The sequence below is a fragment of the Mesocricetus auratus genome, unplaced genomic scaffold, assembly GCF_017639785.1.
Source record: "Mesocricetus auratus isolate SY011 unplaced genomic scaffold, BCM_Maur_2.0 Super-Scaffold_15014, whole genome shotgun sequence".
In the NCBI taxonomy this organism is placed as follows: Eukaryota; Metazoa; Chordata; class Mammalia; order Rodentia; family Cricetidae; genus Mesocricetus; species Mesocricetus auratus.
In genome coordinates this window covers 75,056,420-75,075,061 of record NW_024429186.1, presented here as the reverse complement: position 1 = coordinate 75,075,061, position 18,642 = coordinate 75,056,420, and the positions used below count along the sequence as shown (strand labels likewise).

Here is an 18,642-nt window from a genome sequence, read left to right as displayed (position 1 = left end):
GAGAACTACAGAGCCTAGGAACTCCACTGCCAGCGGGCAAGTGGCGGACTCCAGGCATCCCCCCACACCTGTCTGAAGGTGACTGTCTTTAGTCAGAATCCTAGAAGAGGACTTGACCAGAACATGACCACTTCTTGAATATCTGAAATGCTGCTTTCGGAATTCCAAATCAGAAGAAAATATTGTCAAAGATTCCTTGCTATTTCTTTGAAATGTTCCTGGTGGTATTCAGATTCAGTTCCCAGGAAACCCAATAAATACCACCAGAGTCAAGTTGGCCATAGTTGATTGCTCCAAAATGAATTCTTGAACCACAGCCATTTGGCTGAGAATAAGTGGTTGGCTGGCCAACCACACAGCAGCACAGCACCTCACTACTTTCAATTCATTTTTACCCATCAGGTTCCCAGAAATCTTTATCAGCAGAAATTACTCAATGATCTGGAAGTTTCCATCTTTGTAAACTCCATAGGAATAAAGGCCACAAGATGACAAAAAGGAAGAAATACTACGATTCAGTAAATGAGAGCACTCTGGGAGGAGACTGAGGTGCCTGGATTTGCAGGCGGATTCTGACAAACCAACCACTGCTGCAGACAGGCCAGCTGGGATGTTAAGATGTAAGCGTGAACTAAACCAAGGCAAGTCAATTAATGTGAGCCACAGACAAGATGGACTAAGACTGAACGTGTTAAGGCATTGTCTCTCAAGGAAGAAACTAGAAAAATAAGGCCCGAAGTCATTCTGGTAGCTCCAGCAACAAAATGAAGACTATGAAAAACTTATTTCCAGATTGCTCAGCATGCTATCTGCCATGTAACCGATTTTAGGTGCTAACGACGAAAAACTCATTTTCACACATCACAACAAACCTTTCAAAACTGAATTGTCCAAAGTTTAATTCTGAACTTGATCTTCTACACAGAAATTCACAAGTCAAACTAGCCTCCAGACGAGGCCTTAAAATAACTGATCCCTTTTGTATACATTCCTAAGAAACCACAGGAGACACGGAACTCCAAGAATGAATGCCACCCGGGAGGACAAATGAGTGTGGACTCTGACTTGGAAACAAATCCAAATAATTTTGATATTTCAAAAACAGCTGTACACTTACTTGGGCGAGACACTAACCTACACTGACTGACAGAGAACCAAGTCGGTTAGGAGAACTGTCGGCAAGCATTTGGTGTGTGTGTAAAATCCAAGTAAACACCACTTTAAGGCAAAAATAACTCTTCACTTAAGTCAACCAATGCAGAAAGACAATAAATCAAGAAACTATTTTAGCCGGGCGGTGGTGGCGCACGCCTTTAATCCCAGCACTCAGGAGGCAGAGGCCGGCGGATCTCTGTGAGTTTGAGGCCGGGCTGGACCGACAGCCTCCAAAACAATACAGAGAAACCCTGTCTCGAAAAAAAACAAAAAACAAAAAAGAAACTGCTATTTTGCATAATCAGAGAAATGTGAGAAACATGAAACTAAGGGAGAACGCCACTGAAGCTTAAGCTGGTGCTGAGGAGCTGACAGATTACAGGGAGAGAGAAACAGCCTTCATAATAAGCCTTGAAGTAAATAAACTATGTTTACTGTGATAAAAACTCCTTAGAACACATACACAGGACTGGAAGTACAGTGCTCGTCTGGAAAGCCCAAGTCTTGACTTGGGTACTCAGAACCCACAAATCAAAGTGGCCAGTCTCAGTAGTGGAGAGGTCGAGGCAGGATCCGTTTTCAGGAAAAGATGAAGGGACGATGAGGAATGGCGCTCGTGTACACAAATGTGGAGGGACACATAAAGTATACATATGCGCGAACTGAAAATGTAGGGGATCCTATTGACAATGGTTCCTAAGACTCTAGCCTACTTGGAATCAAAGTGACAATACACACCGCCACGCTCTGGATCCCAGTGTTCCCCACTGTGCTGTATCTGAGGGTTGAACTGAGAGCCACAAGCCAGATTTTCCCCGAAGAGTAAGATTTCTTCCTGTTTCTGAGGACACAAACAGTAATCTGGGAGAAACTCCTCAAGCGACATGCTTCCTAGGCCCACCCTCAGCATCAAGTTAACAAGTCCTAGGCCCACCCTCAGCATCAAGTTAACAAGTCCATGTACCCACTGCACACATGGAAGCACAGGGTATGCACTCAAAATGTTTAAGTCAAGATGCCAGGCAGGGGCAACAAGGCAGAAACCCCGAGGTTCACTAACCTAAGTCCGGTTATCCATGATGCTACATCTCTTCATCTCAATGTCTGAGTACTCAAAGCTTTGTCTCCTTTGGTTTCCAAATACAGCTGTCTCACTCCCTGGTGCCTGGCTTGACTCCAGTCATAAACTGTTTCTTCTATTAAGAGGCACTTTCAGTGGGAAAAAACCTTTATTCCCAAGAGGAAAACACACAGCACCTCCTGCTCTTGGCTCTTAGGGACGAAGGTTGGCAGCCATTCTGGCATAAGCTAATTATAACATGAATCCCAAGGTCTGAACACAAGGGCCTGAACGCAGCGTGCAGTAACAGCCTTTGATGAGCCCACTGGCCCAACTAAAATAGTGACCACCTTCCACTTAAACTTAATACAGTAGCTTTCCCAGAGGAATGCATTCCCCAAAATTATCTATGTGTCAAGTGAAATACCCTATATGCGTGTATCATTTTAATCTGTCAGTACTTCTGAGGAACAGTGTAAACAAGTTAACCTTTGGCTGCTAATTTTTATTATGAAATACCATCTTCTGCTCATTACACAGAATATGACCAAACATCATAAACACTTTATTTGTGGATTCCAATTATTTTTACAGAGATAATTAATAAACAGAATTCATTAATTTGTAACACTGTACATTAAATTAAAATATAATCCACCCAACATTAAAAATTATCTAAATTTACCTCAAGATAAAAAACTGTCTCTAAAAGCTTATATACATTAGAAGTAGCAAAAATAATAATAAAAGAAGAAATTAGAAAACAGCCATCAAGTGCAGACATCTAGAAGAATTCTCCAACATCTGCTCTCTTATCTCGGCATTTGCTTCGAGCTTTTGTTCGAGCTTTGAAAGCTGCAGAGTTATATAAATGCTGAAACGAAAAAGAAAAATATACACAGATCAAGAAGGCAAGATAAACTTATAAACAAGCTAGGGGAAAGAGATAAAATCACAAAGGAACTAGACAGCTAACAGATGTACATCACACTGGGTCATAATAAAGTACATTAAAATTCTGTTACATAATGTCACCTCAATAAAAAGCCAAACTCCACTTAACAATTTTTGAAATGGTAAAAAGGCAATGATGCCCAGTAACGATTTCATGCTATACATGCTCTCCTGGATCTCACCAAGCTATTACCCAGTACAACAGAAACGTGGAAATGTTCCCATTACCAGACAGAGTAAGAGTTTTGGGTCTATTTCTCTTCAAAACCAAAAGATCTCTATCACCTGAAGAGAAACCAGAGTAGCTGTGCATTTAGTTCTATTAAAACACAAAAAGAAAACCCACCCTTTCAAAACGAGAAATCTTCATGGTCTTAAGAGCTGCAGCGTCAAGCATCACAGGGGGCCCAAGCTCAAATACATTGCGAAGGAATTCATTTGTCTAAAATAAACAGAAGAGGTGAAATCCAAGTATCTGTTTCACTACATAACAACTCCAACATGGTTATCTCTAACTAAGAAGAGTTATGTTTTCCCAGTAAGAAGGCAAAGTGTTTTCTACAGCCCTAAGTCCTAGCAAACCACCGATGCTGTGCTTTCAGAGAGCGCCAGTCATGTTCCAGCAGACTTTTACTGCTTTCTAATGCCTGCTGCATCCATCCCGGATGTTGAATTAACTTCAAAAGCCAGGCCAGTCCTGTGACTCCACCCCACTCCTCAATTAAAGCAAGGATGTCGTCACTCACCTGCAGGTGGTACTGCATCCCTGATCCAAGAACCTCCTTAAAGGAGTCATAGGTATGTTTTTTGACCCAGCTATCAATATACATGCGTTCAGGACCAAACTTGACAGTTTCTGTTGGAAAATCCCGTTCCTACACAACAGAGGAGCCAAAATTATCACATGCCCTAAAATGACCCAAACACAACTTCTACACCAAAAAAAAAAAGGGGGGGGCTGGTACTTCTCTACCAAAGTACCAGTTCCTCTATCTCATAAGATGACCATAGGGTTTCAGAGGTAGAGTCATTCTGTGGAATATAAGGAGGGGAGGGGAGAGGGAGAGAGAGGAGGAGAGGGGAGAGAGAGAGAGAGAGAGAGAGAGAGAGAGAGAGAGAGAGAGAGAGAGAGAGAGAGAGAGAGAGAGAGTGAGTATAACAGATGACTGTAGGGTTTCAGAGAGGGTGATTCTGTCAGAACACCACTTCACCATTTCTGAAGTAAAGTCAGGAAGTTTTAGCCCAAGAGAAATGGACGTCACAGGCTAAGTGAAACATACAGAATAAGATTTCCCTATAAATAACAAAGTCACCCAAAATGGAATGAGGAAACCCTACTGTTTAACTCTTGGAAGACTTCCAAGAGCAAGCACGGGAACAAAGCAGCCAGCGATCACAGGATCATAAACACTTCACACCTACTTAACCCTTCTCCAAACAGATTAAGTCTATCTGGACTTACAGGGCTTGTCATTTTAGCAATTAACCTTTCTGAATCTATTTTGTGACCTATAAAATGAAGCCACCAATATGCCAGCTTTTATAGGTATTAAGTAAAAAGCATGAAGGACATCCTGGAGTCAAAACTAGTGACACTGTTCTTTCAACCTTCGTAGCTTCAAGCATTTAGGTTTTTTGTTTTGGTTTGGTTTTTTGGTTTTTCGAGACAGGGTTTCTCTGTATGGCTTTGGAGGCTGTCCTGGAACTCGCTTGGTAGTCCAGGCTGGTCTCGAACTCACAGAGATCCGCCTGCCTCTGCCTGTTGAGTGCTGAGATTAAAGGTGTGCACCACCAACGCCTGGCTTAAGGAACACTCTTATCTACCAAGCCCTGCCCCAGGCCCTCTTCAAACCTACTCGGTGAAGCGCTTTTGCTTTCCAGGGGTTCTTCCCTCACACCGTGAAAGCCCTGCTCTGCTGTTTACATGAGGAAATTCTTCTGAGTCAAAGTGGAAAATAAAGCAACAAAATGACTCGTGTCAAACACATTCAGTTTTGGACAACCTCATTGACGAGTGAGCCGCTAACTGTCTGCAACTGCAGAAGCCTACCTCCACGGCCCTCAGGACATCTCTAAAGACGGACCGCTGCTTTCTCTTGTCCACTTTGGCACGGTGCTTATTTCCATCTGTAGCCAGAGCCCGGAGCATCTGGGTCAAAGAATCCATGTCTTCATAAAAAAAGTCCTGACCAAGGAAAGAGAGTTCATTTCATAAATTTCTTTTACAACATCCTCTAGAACAAACAATGACCTACCTCCGAAACACAACAGCTACATAAAGCAACAATTTTGCTATTCCTGGAGATTTGTATTATATGTGCAGATTAATTTTATATCTGTACATAAGATTATTATGCAAAAATTCAACTCCAAGACGCCCCAGAAAATCAGCACATGCTTGGGTGTACACGGGGCTGAGATGCCTGTAGGAGTGCCGACTCCCTGTTCTGACTCCCGATTCTAGACAGCTGCTCTCTAAAACAGTCCCCTCTGTTTCACAGGTGAAGTTAGTCAGCAGCCATTTTCACAGGACGTGATTTCTATTCACTGCCATCATCTCAAATAAGCAGTAAGATATAGCAAGAAACACCGTTCAGTAATTAAATTGATCTACTACCGGTAGAAAACAAACTTGAAATCAATGTGATATTTCATTAATCTGATTTTAGTGCTGCTGGTATTTCAGATTATCTTTAACTCTTCTGACAAATTTCCTCAAATCCTCCAACCAACTTATGTCTCTTACATACCATACCCATCTGTTAAGTCAGACCCAAGTTACACTACCTTTACATTTAAATGCCAAGAAATTTGATTGTATCCAAGCATACACTTCAAGGACTTCAAATTTTTCACCCAAAATTTTACCAACTTGTTATCCTATTTTTTAAAGAATGTGTGGAGATTTTTCAAATCTATACAGACAAGCCAAAACTTCTTAGAATCCAATCCATTATCTTAATTGGATCCAAGAACTGCAAAGCACTACCAGCGATTCTCACTGGAAACACCCGACAGCACACTAGAAGCCTTTAGTCACACATCACAACCTGTCGGCTCTTAGCACAGCAGTGCCGAGGCTGGCACTGCTTGAGTGCAATCTGTGCAACGGGAAAAACCCAATCTAAGGACAACTGGTCAGTCACTAAGCTCAAGGCAGTACTAAACCTTGGAAATACAAATGCCTGACACAAAGTTTCCATAAAGTGTGAACACTCAAAAATAAATAAATAAATAAACGCAATACATGCCCCAAGGATGTAAGGGGAAACTTAGGACTCCGCCATTAGCCACATTGCACTCTAAAGACGCATAGGACAAGTAAGCTAGCAAAAGGTTCTGAATAATTCAATTCTACTCATTTTTGCTCTGCTCTAGGAATTATTTTAAATCTGCCTATTCATCAACCTGCTTCTAAAGTTTTTTCTTTTTTCCAGCACTGGGACCCTGCTCACTCTTCAGCAATTGCTTTACCCATAGCCTTAATTTAATTACCTTTAAAAACACTGTAACTACCCAATGTAAAAAAAAAAAAAAAACCAGGGTCTGTTTGTAACCTAATTTACTATTATTGTCCATTGGTAAGTGTTTACATCATACCAAGCACATCCGTCAGAGAACAGGAGACACACCTGGGTGGCACATGACATTTACAAAGTTTAAACAAATAATCTCTAATTTAAACTTAAGCTGCATATTACTTTTAAAGTGCATTTCAGACAGTGGAAACTAAGGTAACTTATTTCTAGCCAGTAGAGTAATGCAAGATTAAACCCAGGGCCGGGAAGTGGTGGCGCACACCTTTAATCCCAGCACTCAGGAGGCAGAGGCAGGTGGATCTCTGTGAGTTCGAGATCAGCCTGGTCTACAAGAGCTAAATTCTAGGACAGTCTCCAACATAGAGAAACCCTGCTTTAAACCCCGCCCCCCCAGGCTGTGACAGGCTAAAAGCTATTTCTCAATTTCATTTAATTTTCTTCCCTTTACTTTCATATGTGTGAGTGTTTGCCTTCATGTATGTGTCCACGGGCACCAGAAGAGCACATGGATTCCTTAAGACTGAAGTTACAGACAGTAGTATATAGGTGAGGAAATGAAACTTAAGAGTCCTTGAAAGAACAAGTGCTCTTGACCTCTGAGCCATCACCCCGAGCCTGTTCCTCAGCTTAAGAAACCTGCACATTACAATGATTAGTAGCTAGGAACAAATTCACCTTTCCAGTGGCAGTAACAATTAAGAACTAGGATTATCAAATATCATTGAATGCCCAAGAAAAAAGGTTTTTGAAACATAGGGCTTTGGGGTGCAGTTTAACACTACCAGAATCAGAGCCAACATTCAAATACCCTAGAGGACCCAGACACTGTAATTACCATCTGCATGGGGACAGTGGGTAGGACACAAAGCCACACACTCTCAAAAGCAATGCTAAGTAACTACAGAATTTATCTCTGTGCAAATCTATGCTGACTGATATTTACCCATATGTCTTATATTATAAAGCATCACATGCCTGAAGTACTGTTAACAGTACACAATTCCCTAACTTTTCCAGATAGCGAGTAAGTTCCTGCCAACTCACCAATCAATCACAAAGTTCCTTCTCAGGTCATCAGTCCATAGATTTATTATCCAATTCCTAATTGTGACAATGACAATGGAGGAATGTGTGTCTCCTCTTGCCAACTAGATACTCACACTCTCCACTCCTCTGGCCAGTTCAAACAGAAGTGCCAAAGATTCGCCAGCAGCAATTCTCATGTTTACATCATCACAAGAAAGGAGGCTGGGAAGTTTATGGAAATGCCTAGAAAATAGTCATTACTTTATGAGTACAACCAGTTATGTCAATTAAATGGCTTATTTTTAATTTTAAAAGAAGAAGAAAGCTAAAGAGGGGGATTGGAAAACTGGCTCAGTCATTTAAGAGCACTTGCTGCCGTTCTTGCAGGACTCAAATTTGGTCCCAGCACACTCCAGTTCCACAGCATGACCGCCTCTGCTGGCCTGTGAGTGTTCACGTGATACACACACACATAAAAAATGAAACTAGAGTTGCAGAGTTAAAAACACGGGCTGCTCTTCATGCACCCACACGACGACACTCAACCACCTCCAGTTCTAGGGAGCTGAAGCTCTTGGGGCCTCCAGAGACCGCACTCACATGGTGCAGACACCCATACACACGATAATTAAAAAAGAAGAAATACATACAGCTCCAGCTTTTTCTTCACTTCATTGATTGGGCAAATGGTCAGTAACAATGTCCAGGCAAGAAGGGAGCTGATGTGAAGCACTGTATTAGGGGTGCTGCAGATGACACTGGTGTCTTTCTCTTTAAGATAGGACTGGGTGAAGAGATTTTCCAAACATTCCAAAGCTGAATACAGCTCCTAGTAGAGAAGAATGGGAAGTAAGTCTCCAACTGTCAATCAAAAATAACAGTACTAATTAGAATTAAAGATTACTCTGCTTACAGTGATGTCATCTGTGGCAATAAAACAGCACACTCCAAAGCAAGTTGCACACTGGCAAATAAAAAAGGAAAGATATTAATGACTGTTATTTTACTATATATCTGCTTTTTAAAATTCAATGGGAAATTTCTCTCAACTACTTCCCTGCATTAGGTGCCATATGGTATAAGGAGAACGGGAAAGAAAGAATAGTGGACTAAAGTTGGGACAAGAGGGCTTTAGTGCAAGCTCTGCTATCAACTTTGCAAGACAACTTTAGAAAAGTGAAGTGTTCCTCGTGCTCTTCCTCCGTTACTAATCCATCAAACTAGAGGAATAGAGCACACAGATCAGCTGCTAGGAAGCTCTAGGCAGAAACTAGGAAATTCAGTAGTTCTCACTGGAGAACTGGAAGCATGCCCACACCCCAAGACAGATTAAAGACCTCACAAGAGGAGACGTCAGAGTTCTCCATTTACCCAAATTACCCTTTTCTAAGGACGGAACCCAACAGACATAGTGTCTAAACCTATAGCTTAAGCTCCAGTTAAATGTGTTCGGTTTAAGACAGAGCAAGATACTAATTAAACTCAATTTCTTCAGGCTGGGTGTCATGTAGTTTCCATACTTACAGTTTGCCTAGCCTGAATGCTAGCTGTTCCATCACAAATTATTTTTTTTAGGACTGGCCCAAGAGTCTTTAGTATCTCTTCACTTTCAAATCCAGGGCCCAACTGAATACAAAGAACAGACGCCAACGCTGCCGCTGCTCGCTGCTCATCACTCTTTCCTGGAAAGTAGCAGGGATGAAAGCAAGGTCGATTTTACTGTCAGTAGATCTGTATCAAGACAGTCGGTTTCAAAGCTTTCAATTGGAGGGGAACGTTTACCAGTATGAAATCCATACTGTGCTTCAGGCTTATGCCAGAGACGGACATGCCTCATTCAAATCCTGGTCAACACTTACTAGTCCTCCCCTTAACTATTCTGACTCTCCAAACAGACTTCCTCTCTGCAACAGACTGTATGCATCCTGGAGTTCTGGACTGACGAGCAGAGGCATGTGTTCCCGTCAGTCTCTGCCTTCTAATCCCTGAAGGCACTCGCACCAACAGTGCTACAGCAGCCCTTAGATTGGCCCAGCACTCCATTATGGGCATGTGCAGGGTCCCCTTCTGATTACTTTAACAAAATAAGGAACCAAATAAAAGATTCTTTCTACATACAGACAAATGCACTAGAGGGTTTGGGTAAACACTGGACTTATTTGTTTGTTTATTTATTGAGACACGGTGGTGGTTATGGTTGGCCTTAACTATGCAGACCAGAACAGCCTCAGAGACCCTCCTGTCTGTCTCTGCTACGATTAGACACGCACCACCTTGGCTGGCCTGAATTAAAGATACCATCTAAGAAACTATAAAATATGTATATTGAAATGGAATTTTGTTTTGGTTTTTTGAGACAAGGTTTCTCTGTATTGTTTTGGAGGCTGTCCTGGAACTCACTCTGTAGACCAGGCTGTCCTCGAACTCACAGAGATCTGCCTGCCTCCCGAGTGCTGGGATTCAAGGCATGAGCCACCAACACCCGGGTTGAAATGAGATTTCTAATGTCAACTCTAGCTACCACTAAGGGAGAAGGTATCAATGTAATTAATATACCTCAAAAAGAAACTGCTAGGCCATCTCCCCTTAGTTTCTGAGACAAGGTTTCTCCCTGGCTTAGAGCTTGCTTTTGTTTAGGATTCCTAAGATGGAAAGCAAACATTTTACCTAGTATCTCTGTGGCCTTTCCTCTTTATTCTTAGGAATTCCAGAATTCCTACTACACAGTTACAGAACTAAATATGCCAGGGACACCCTAAAAAATGGCGTTATGTTAGCATTACAACTTGTTTTACATGCGAGGGAAAATAAGCTGCAGTCTTACGCTGCTTTCCCACGTTTAGAAAAATGAAGATGTCTTTTGAAATCATATTTCAAGTTACAATCTGATGCTTTCATTCCTTCCTATGCAACCTGAGAATGGCAATTACCTCTTCTAAGGTAACAAAGAATTACAATCTTTTGTTTCTACTTTCAATTTGTTTATCAGTAAATGTCACTGCAAGAAGAGAGTCAATCCTTTATTCGTTCTGCACAGGTCTGGAATTACCTTTTTTCAGACAGCGCTCAATGCTATCAGTTAAAGTCATTCTTCTCTCTAGAACAAACTCATACAGCACTTTTGAAGACAATGCATTCTTAACACCTTCAAGGGCTGCCTGTCTTGTCTTCGCACTGTTTAAAACGTAATTGAAGAGAAGGAAGATCTGGTTAGGAGAGTGCTACAAGCCAATGACTCTGAAGACGTCAGATCTCTGCACCTGTCACCAGGCTGCAAGTATCTTTCAATAACACACCTTTTACCTACTTCATTATCTCAACGACGGGCTTCTAAGGTGCTTTCTGTCGTGCCACTTCACTGTTAGTAACCACAACTATAAATGACTATGAGTAAGACATGCTAGATAGTACATATTTTAGTAAATTCACACTGCTTTAGTCTACTCTACCCCTTTAAAGCTGAGAACTTGTCATTTTGTCCATCCAGTCTCCAATTCCTGAGCTCAAATATCTTCTCACCTGTCAGCCTCCTCCATTAACCACCTGGGACCAGAGACACAAACCACTATACACAAATAAGTTCATATAAGTCTAGTACTCATATCTGCATATTCCAGACTTCCTCTTTCCCTCCGTTTAATTCCAGAGATATGAAGAAAACCTGATAGCTTACATGCCCATAGGGAATTTAGTAGACAAACAACTTAAAATAGTTTGTCATTTTTAGTTGCTCATACTACCACATTAAAAGGCCTAAGTAATGTTACATCATCCAAAGTAAACAACCAAGCTTCAGAAAGTCATACTACTGTTGTCAGAGAGATGCATGAATTAAAAGTAACTGATTAGAGCCGGGCGTTGGTGGCGCCCGCCTTTAATCCCAGCACTCGGGAGGCAGAGGCAGGTGGATCTCTGTGAGTTCAAGACCAGCCTGGTTCCAGGACAGCCTCCAAAGTCACAGAGAAACCCTGTCTTGAACCACCCCCCCCCAAAAAGTAACTGATTAGAATCATCTGCCCAGAATGGAAAGCTTTTAACATCTCTTACCTCTTATCAAGGGTTAGGTCAATTAATCCCTTCAATTTGTACTCTAAGTCTTCTTGAGTTCCTTCCTCATCAAGAACTTCTGGTCCTATGGAATAGAAACCAACGTTGTAACATAAGAAGGCAAAGGCCGAGTGGGAAAAGGGACACTGCAGATTCCATGTAAGAACCCCACCTACACCAGCTTTGTGTGGCAAGTACAAAGTTTACATTTAAAGCTCCTACCGTCCTCGGCAAAACTGGAGGGATCGCTATAGCCACTGCAGTGACTCATTGTTTCAATGGATGCGTCTTCATCACTGAAAGGTTGAACAGTCCGATGCGGGCCACCTGTGACATGGGAAAAAGAGACAGATCAGTTTTTTACCGTCTTTTTTTTTTCTTTGCTATACATGCAAATACTTGACTTACGAGTTCTAAAACTTACTTGAGAGCTATCTAGTAATAAATTCAAACTTTTTGTAATGAGATACTCACATTGCCAAAGAATGCAATGCCCCTAAAATACATGGATGCACCTCATCTGTATTTCACAAGGGCCAGTTCTTCAGTTGCTACACATTATGAAGCAACTTTAGAAATGCTATTTGTCAATCAGCTAGCAAAACTTGGTAAGATGAAAATTACTTCCCAAACTACTTCAAATCGTAAAAATGAAAACAAGATTTAAAAAGAGTATTATGCTTTAGATCATCATAAGGCAATTATATTTCCCAATAAGTAAATGGCCTATTGCTCAGATGTATCTTATTTTAAAGACAAGTAGCAAGTTGAAAAGGGGCAGTTTTAAAGGTAACAAGAGAGAAGCAGAAGTTTCATATTCGATGTTACAAAAAGCCTGGTCAAATTAAGTTTGCTTCCCTTACTCCACACCCCTTTAAGTCAGGGTCTCACTGTGTAGGCGGGGCTGGCTTGGAATTTACTATATAGGCAAGGTTGACCTTAAACTCACAGCAATCCTCCTACTTCAGTTTCCTGAGTGCTCTGCATAATTTAAGATAAAATTACATCGTGGGGAAGAAGGCATGTGTAATGCGAGCTGTGGGAGATCAATCTTGGGTGTCCATCTTGGCTTCCACCGTGTTTGAGGCAGGGTCTCAATTCTGATGTCTGACACTGTGTACAGCGTTAGCTGGACCACAAGCTTCTAGGGGATTCTCCTATTTCCATCTCTCCACAGGAGCACTAGGATTACAGATGTGTACTACCATCCCGGCTTTACAAGGGCTCAGGATTTGAACTCAGGTTTCACGTCTGCAAAACTGACCGGCCCATCTGCCTGTTACCACATCCAAGAGTTTAAAAATACCATTGCATCAGGCAGTGGTGGTGCACACCTTTAATCCCAGCAGGCTCCAAAGCTACAGAAAAAGCCTGTCTCAAAACGAAAGAAACCACAAACAAAAAAAATACCAATGCCATAAAAAGAGAAATTTAACTAGCATTATTTTCAACTTCATTAAAGAATAAATTCATAATTTAGGGATCTCACATTAACTTAAAAATTATAAAATCATGAATCCTGAGTCCTGAGTTAAAATGAGTCTCAAGTTCTGACCATCAAGTGTCCAGGGTAGCCTAATTTACCTGAATTCAATTTCCTTGTACTAGCAAAATCAAAAACAGCATCATATATTAAGTTCCATAATACCTGGTGCTTTTTAATATTTAAGAGTATACTCTGCAGGAGAGCTGCTAAGATTATTACCTGGGCAGAGTACAGAAAGATGAATATAAACTATACAAATGGAGGTTAATCTCATTCACTCTCCAACTTACCTAACCTCTTCCTTTGGTACCTATTATGTACAGATCTTATATACTTACTTATTTGCAATCATACAGAAATATATTTCAACACTAAGCGTATCAAAACACAATTGTATCATTCAGGAGTATTACAATTAGTATGTTCGATACTCCAAATTTAGGAAGTGTTCTACTGATAAAAGATGTTAAGTGTTGTGATTATGCAATCATGACTATGTATGATATACTAATGTAACAATGTATCCTCTAGATGCATATAATCTTTCCTTGCCAATTCTCAACAAAGACCGGATGGAAAAGGAAAACATCAAAAGTCCATAATAAGTATATTCAGTGATCAATGTTATCATTTATGACTAGCTAAGCAAATGTAGATTAATGGGCATTACATTTGATTGCATATCTACAGAACTGCAATTATTAACACATTATTGGTCTTTTGTTTTTTTGAGACAGGGTTTCTCCTGTGTAACCATTCTGGCAGTCCTGGAATTTGCTCTGTAGACTAGGCTGGTCTTGAACTCAGAGATCTGTCTATCTCTGTATGCACCACTGCCACCCATCCTATTAACGAATAATTGTTTATCAATGCCTCAAAAAATTAAGCCCCTATTTCTTTCCTTTTTTTTTTTGTTTTGTTTTTTGTTTTTTGAGGCTGTCCTGGAACTTGCCCTGTAGACCAGGCTGGCCTTGAACTCACAGAGATCCTCCTACCTCTACCTCCTGAGTGCTGGGATTAAAGGCGTGCGCCACCACCGCCCAGCTATATTTTTCTTTAAAATGTCTATTGTTTGGGGGCTGGAGAGATGGCTCAGAGGTTAAGAGCACTGATTGCTCTTCCAAAGGTCCTGAGTTCAATTCCCAGCAACCACATGGTGGCTCACAACCATCTGTAGTGAGACCTGGTGCCTTCTTCTGGCCAGCAGACATATACATGTAGGCAGAATACTGTATACATAATAAATTAATTAAAAAGAAAAAGGATTTTCTAAAAAAACGTCTATTGTTTGTTACCTTACTTTTATTTACTGCTTTATTTCAGTTTTTGATGACCCAGTCTGACTCTACAAGCCAACCACTATGTAACCCAGATTAGCCCTCGACTCCTGCCAATCTTCCTGCCATCCCAGCCTCTCCAATCCTAGGATTAATGGGTGTTAAGTTTACTTTTTAAATCCTCTAATATTTTAAGCCTGTTAAGAGTTAGGCTAATTTGCTTTTAAATAAGGGTTGCTTTAAAAAAAAAATCAATGCAGAGAAGTTAGCAAAATTCTCAGTTAACAAGTGACCTTGAAATGTGCTTATCCAATGCCAAAGCAACTCCAATCAATGTAGGAAAGCACAGAGAATAGGTGAAGATGCCAAAAGTCCTTAATCACAGTACTTAGGAGAAAAATAAACATCAGCTATTTCTGGATCTTTCCTCACGACGAATTATGCTACCAGCTGAGTTTATTCTGGATAATCTTACCATATTTACATACAAGCCAATGCCATTTTAAAACTGTATTTGGCCTGTTTTTATGAGGGCTCCTAACTAGTTTCTTCATGACTGGAGAAAGGGGTTTGAAAGCAGAAAGGCTAGCAAGATGTTTCTGTTAAGCCAAGCCTGTCTGCCTGAGCTCATGGCTCCCTGCAACCCACACACAAATGTGTCCTCTGACCCTACATTTGGCATCTTGGTGTGCTCATATACATGCAAATAAATGCTTTTTCTACAGTAAGTTGACGCATCTTGTAAGAATGCCGAACATCCAGGTCAAACTTACCTTGTAATATTGTAATCCAGGTATCAATAATTAGCTAATATGCTAGACATTTGACGTCTCATTTCTTAAACTTTGTTTTTTCTTTTTCTGTTTTTTGTCTGTTTGTTTGGTTTGGTTTTTACAGGATTTCTCTGTAGCTTTTGGAGCCTGTCCTGGAACTCCACTCTGTAGACCAGGCCAGCCTTGAACTCAGAGATCCTCCTGTCTGTCTCCTGGAGTGCTGGGAGTAAAGGTGTGCACAACCAGGCCCAGGCCCCCCAACTTCATTTTTTCTTAAAACCCCTGTCTTTCATACTAAACTTTGTGGCTTTACATCTGCAATCCCTGTATCTGAAGGCCAAGTCAAGAGAAGACCAGCTAGGACTACATTGAATCCCAGGTCAGGCTACAGTCAGACTGTCAAATCAGAACAAGTGCTTACTGTGTAAATACAAGTGTCTAAGGTGAATTTTCTCGGTTTCCCAGCACTCCCCGTTTACTTACAAAGGAGAACGTACAAACCTACGAACCTAACCAGCTGAAAAGTTGGCTATCACCTTGGTTGTATGGGAGATTCATTTAAATTGCACTTGTTCTGTCATCCAAACCTCAAAAGGAAAATTGGGTTTTTTTCTTTTTCTTTTTTGGTTTTTCAAGACAGGATTTCTCTGTATTGTTTTGGAGGCTGTATTGGAACTCGCTCTGTAGACCAGGCTGGCCTCGAACTCAGAGATCCGCCTGCCTCTGCCTCTGTCACCATCACCCGGCTAGGAAAATTGGGGTAAGTAAAATTTTTGATAATTCCCGTTATCTGGCTCATCCATTTACTAAGTAAAATATACACGTGACTAAGGTAAAAAATTACAGACAAGTATATTTCGTCCAGTTCCACTTTTATGGTAACGATGTCAAACATTACAGTTGTTACCAACAAATCAATTACTTTCCATTTGTTTATAGATGCTAAGGAAAAAAACAAAGCTCAGTGCTTGTACTACATAGGCTAGAATGTAGTGTTTAAATGTTATCTTTTCCACTAAGGAGAATTTAAAAGACAGCTGTGATGACCAGTCTGATGACAGGCCAGGCAAGCCCTAGGAAAATGTGTCCTAAGAATGGAAGAATGCTTGGCAGGAACTAGAGAAGGACAGGACGGATCCAGTGAGGCGGATCCAGTGAGGCGGAGGCCACTTCTAACACCACCCGTTTCCAAAATGTCAGTGTCTTCTCCATTATTTTACCTCTTAAAAGGTAAATGAACAAAACTAGTGAGACTCTTCCAGAAAGCGCTCAAGTATTTATTCAGGAGGGAAAGCTTAACCAGTGGTAAGCAGTATCCTTGACTCAACCTCATCTAGATTAAATGAACAGTGTCTCATAACTTCACATGAATTTCACGATGCGAAAAATCTGTATTTGTAATAACCTATTCTCAATCATCGTTTAGTGCATGATCAAGAGCGTTCAGTCTTCTCCAAGCCCTGTAGGAACACGGTTTTTTTTTTGTTTGCTTCTTTTTTGTTTTTGCGATGCCAGTTTCTAACATTTAACAAGAAAACTGTTCATCTACTTTTCCAATGAACAAAGGCCTAGCATTCGAATGATCAAAACCTAGCTATGTCAAACACCTAGTGGCTATTTCCTTGGTGTGAAACGTCTGCGGGTATTACAATGTTGAACTCCATAATCTTAAATGAGATGACTACCCAGTTTAACAGTGTTTTGTGTGCCGTCTTGGAGAAGGGACCTTCGCCTGCAGTCATTTTTTTTCTTTCTTAACCATGTGTTCAACAAATTATCCGTCCAGGACAAGCTTCCGCTTGACACGGAAGATTCAAACAAACAACAAAAAACCCACACCAACACTATCCCTAAAACTTTCAGCCAATTGCAGCCTCGGCTGTCTCACCATCTCTACCGCTGCATGGAACCCACACTATAGAATGCAGCACAAAGGAGAACGCGGTGGCCCGGGCTGGTGGCCCAGGACCGCGGGGGGCTCCTGGTTCCCGCAGGCACAGGGTTAGGCGTGGGAGCCACGCTATGGGTGGGGCGGTGGCCCTGGGCTTCCGACGCCTCCACCCCGCCTAGCGGACCCGCGGGACGCGCAGGGACGCGGCGGGGTGGAAGCCACTCGCGCCTGTGCGTCACCCCCCGGCGGCGCCGCGCAAAGCCCAGGCCGCGTGACACAAAAGCCGGACCGGACGTTTGGCACTCCCGGGAACTCCGCGTCGGAGAGCCGCAAGCAGCGGGCGGCACGGCGAGCCACCGGCGCTCCCCGCCCCCCATCTATAGTCCGGCATCAAGAGCGGACAGGAAGCAAGAGCTCCGAGTAAAAGAGAGCCAGATCCTGATCACCCCATTCCAACTCTGCCCCCGGCCTCAGGTCCCGCTTCTCCGCCCCCACCCCGCCCGCCCGCCCGCCCCCAGGGCCGGTGCCCCAGCCCCAGCCCCGCGAGCGCGGCGCCCGGGGCATGATGGGAACTGCAGTCCAGGCGCGCCACGCGCCAGGCAGCCGCGGGCGCCCGAAGCCGAGCCCCGGACTACAAGTCCCGCCGCGCCCCAGGCCGGGGCCTCCCATCCGGCCGGGGCCGCCGGCTGCCGGCGCGGGGACGCCCCTCACCTGCCGTGGCCGCCGACGTCGCTGCCCCGGAGCCGCCGCCACCCCCGCCACCGCGGTGGGGGGCGTTCCGCCTCTTGTTCTTCGGCATCGTGGGCCGCCCGGTGCCGCCTACCCTGGGAGCTCTCAGCGAGGATCAGCCGATGGAGCTGCACTGTCTACTCGTGCGTCTGTGCGGCGGGCGGCTGAGCGGCGAGTCTCGGGCTAACGAGAGAGGCGAGGAGCGGCGCGGGTGAGAGGCGGCGGCGGCGGTAGCAGCAGAAATCCCCGTGAAGACCTGCGAGCGGAAACGATACATGTTTCTCTCTAGCGCGGGAGCCAGGGCGGGCTGGGCCAGACCGCGACGCCTTAAGTAGCCAGACGGCTGCCTGTCGTCACCATGCGTGGGCGGGCCTGCGGCGCCCGCTGGCCAATCGCTGCACATCTCCCCACCCGGCGTCCACGGGGTGGGGGCGGGGCCTGCATTCGGACTCCCATTCCCAGAACTCCACTCTGCGCCCGGCGCCCGAGCTGCTAGGTCTTGGGGCCCGCGCGGAGCTTTGGGAGATGTAGTAGGCCAGAGGGCGCGGCCTCCTCGGGGCTCCACCCAAGGCCGATTGCGTCGTGACCGGGTCCCTGCTGGGCGCCCGCCCTGGGACTCACCCGGGTCGTCACCGCGATGAGCCATGCGGCAGCTATGCAGCGTGACGAGCGTCAGGCCGGAAGATTGCGTGTAATGACCTTTCT

At 43.4% G+C, this 18,642-nt stretch overlaps 1 protein-coding gene across 1 annotated transcript; it reads right to left on the bottom strand.

The window, feature by feature from the left end:
* Positions 1-2,699: 2,699 nt before the first annotated feature.
* Ifrd1 (interferon related developmental regulator 1) lies at positions 2,700-18,227 on the bottom strand. Its single transcript, XM_005076204.4, has 12 exons — positions 17,920-18,227; positions 12,004-12,108; positions 11,782-11,866; positions 10,784-10,908; positions 9,259-9,416; positions 8,648-8,698; positions 8,385-8,563; positions 7,869-7,977; positions 5,220-5,354; positions 3,916-4,044; positions 3,516-3,611; positions 2,700-3,089 (listed from the first exon to the last, which is right to left on the bottom strand). Exons 1-12 carry the CDS (start codon positions 18,005-18,007, stop codon positions 3,000-3,002), a joined length of 1,350 nt encoding a protein of 449 aa, XP_005076261.1. The 5' UTR covers positions 18,008-18,227; the 3' UTR covers positions 2,700-2,999.
* Between the last annotated feature and the right edge of the window lie 415 nt (positions 18,228-18,642).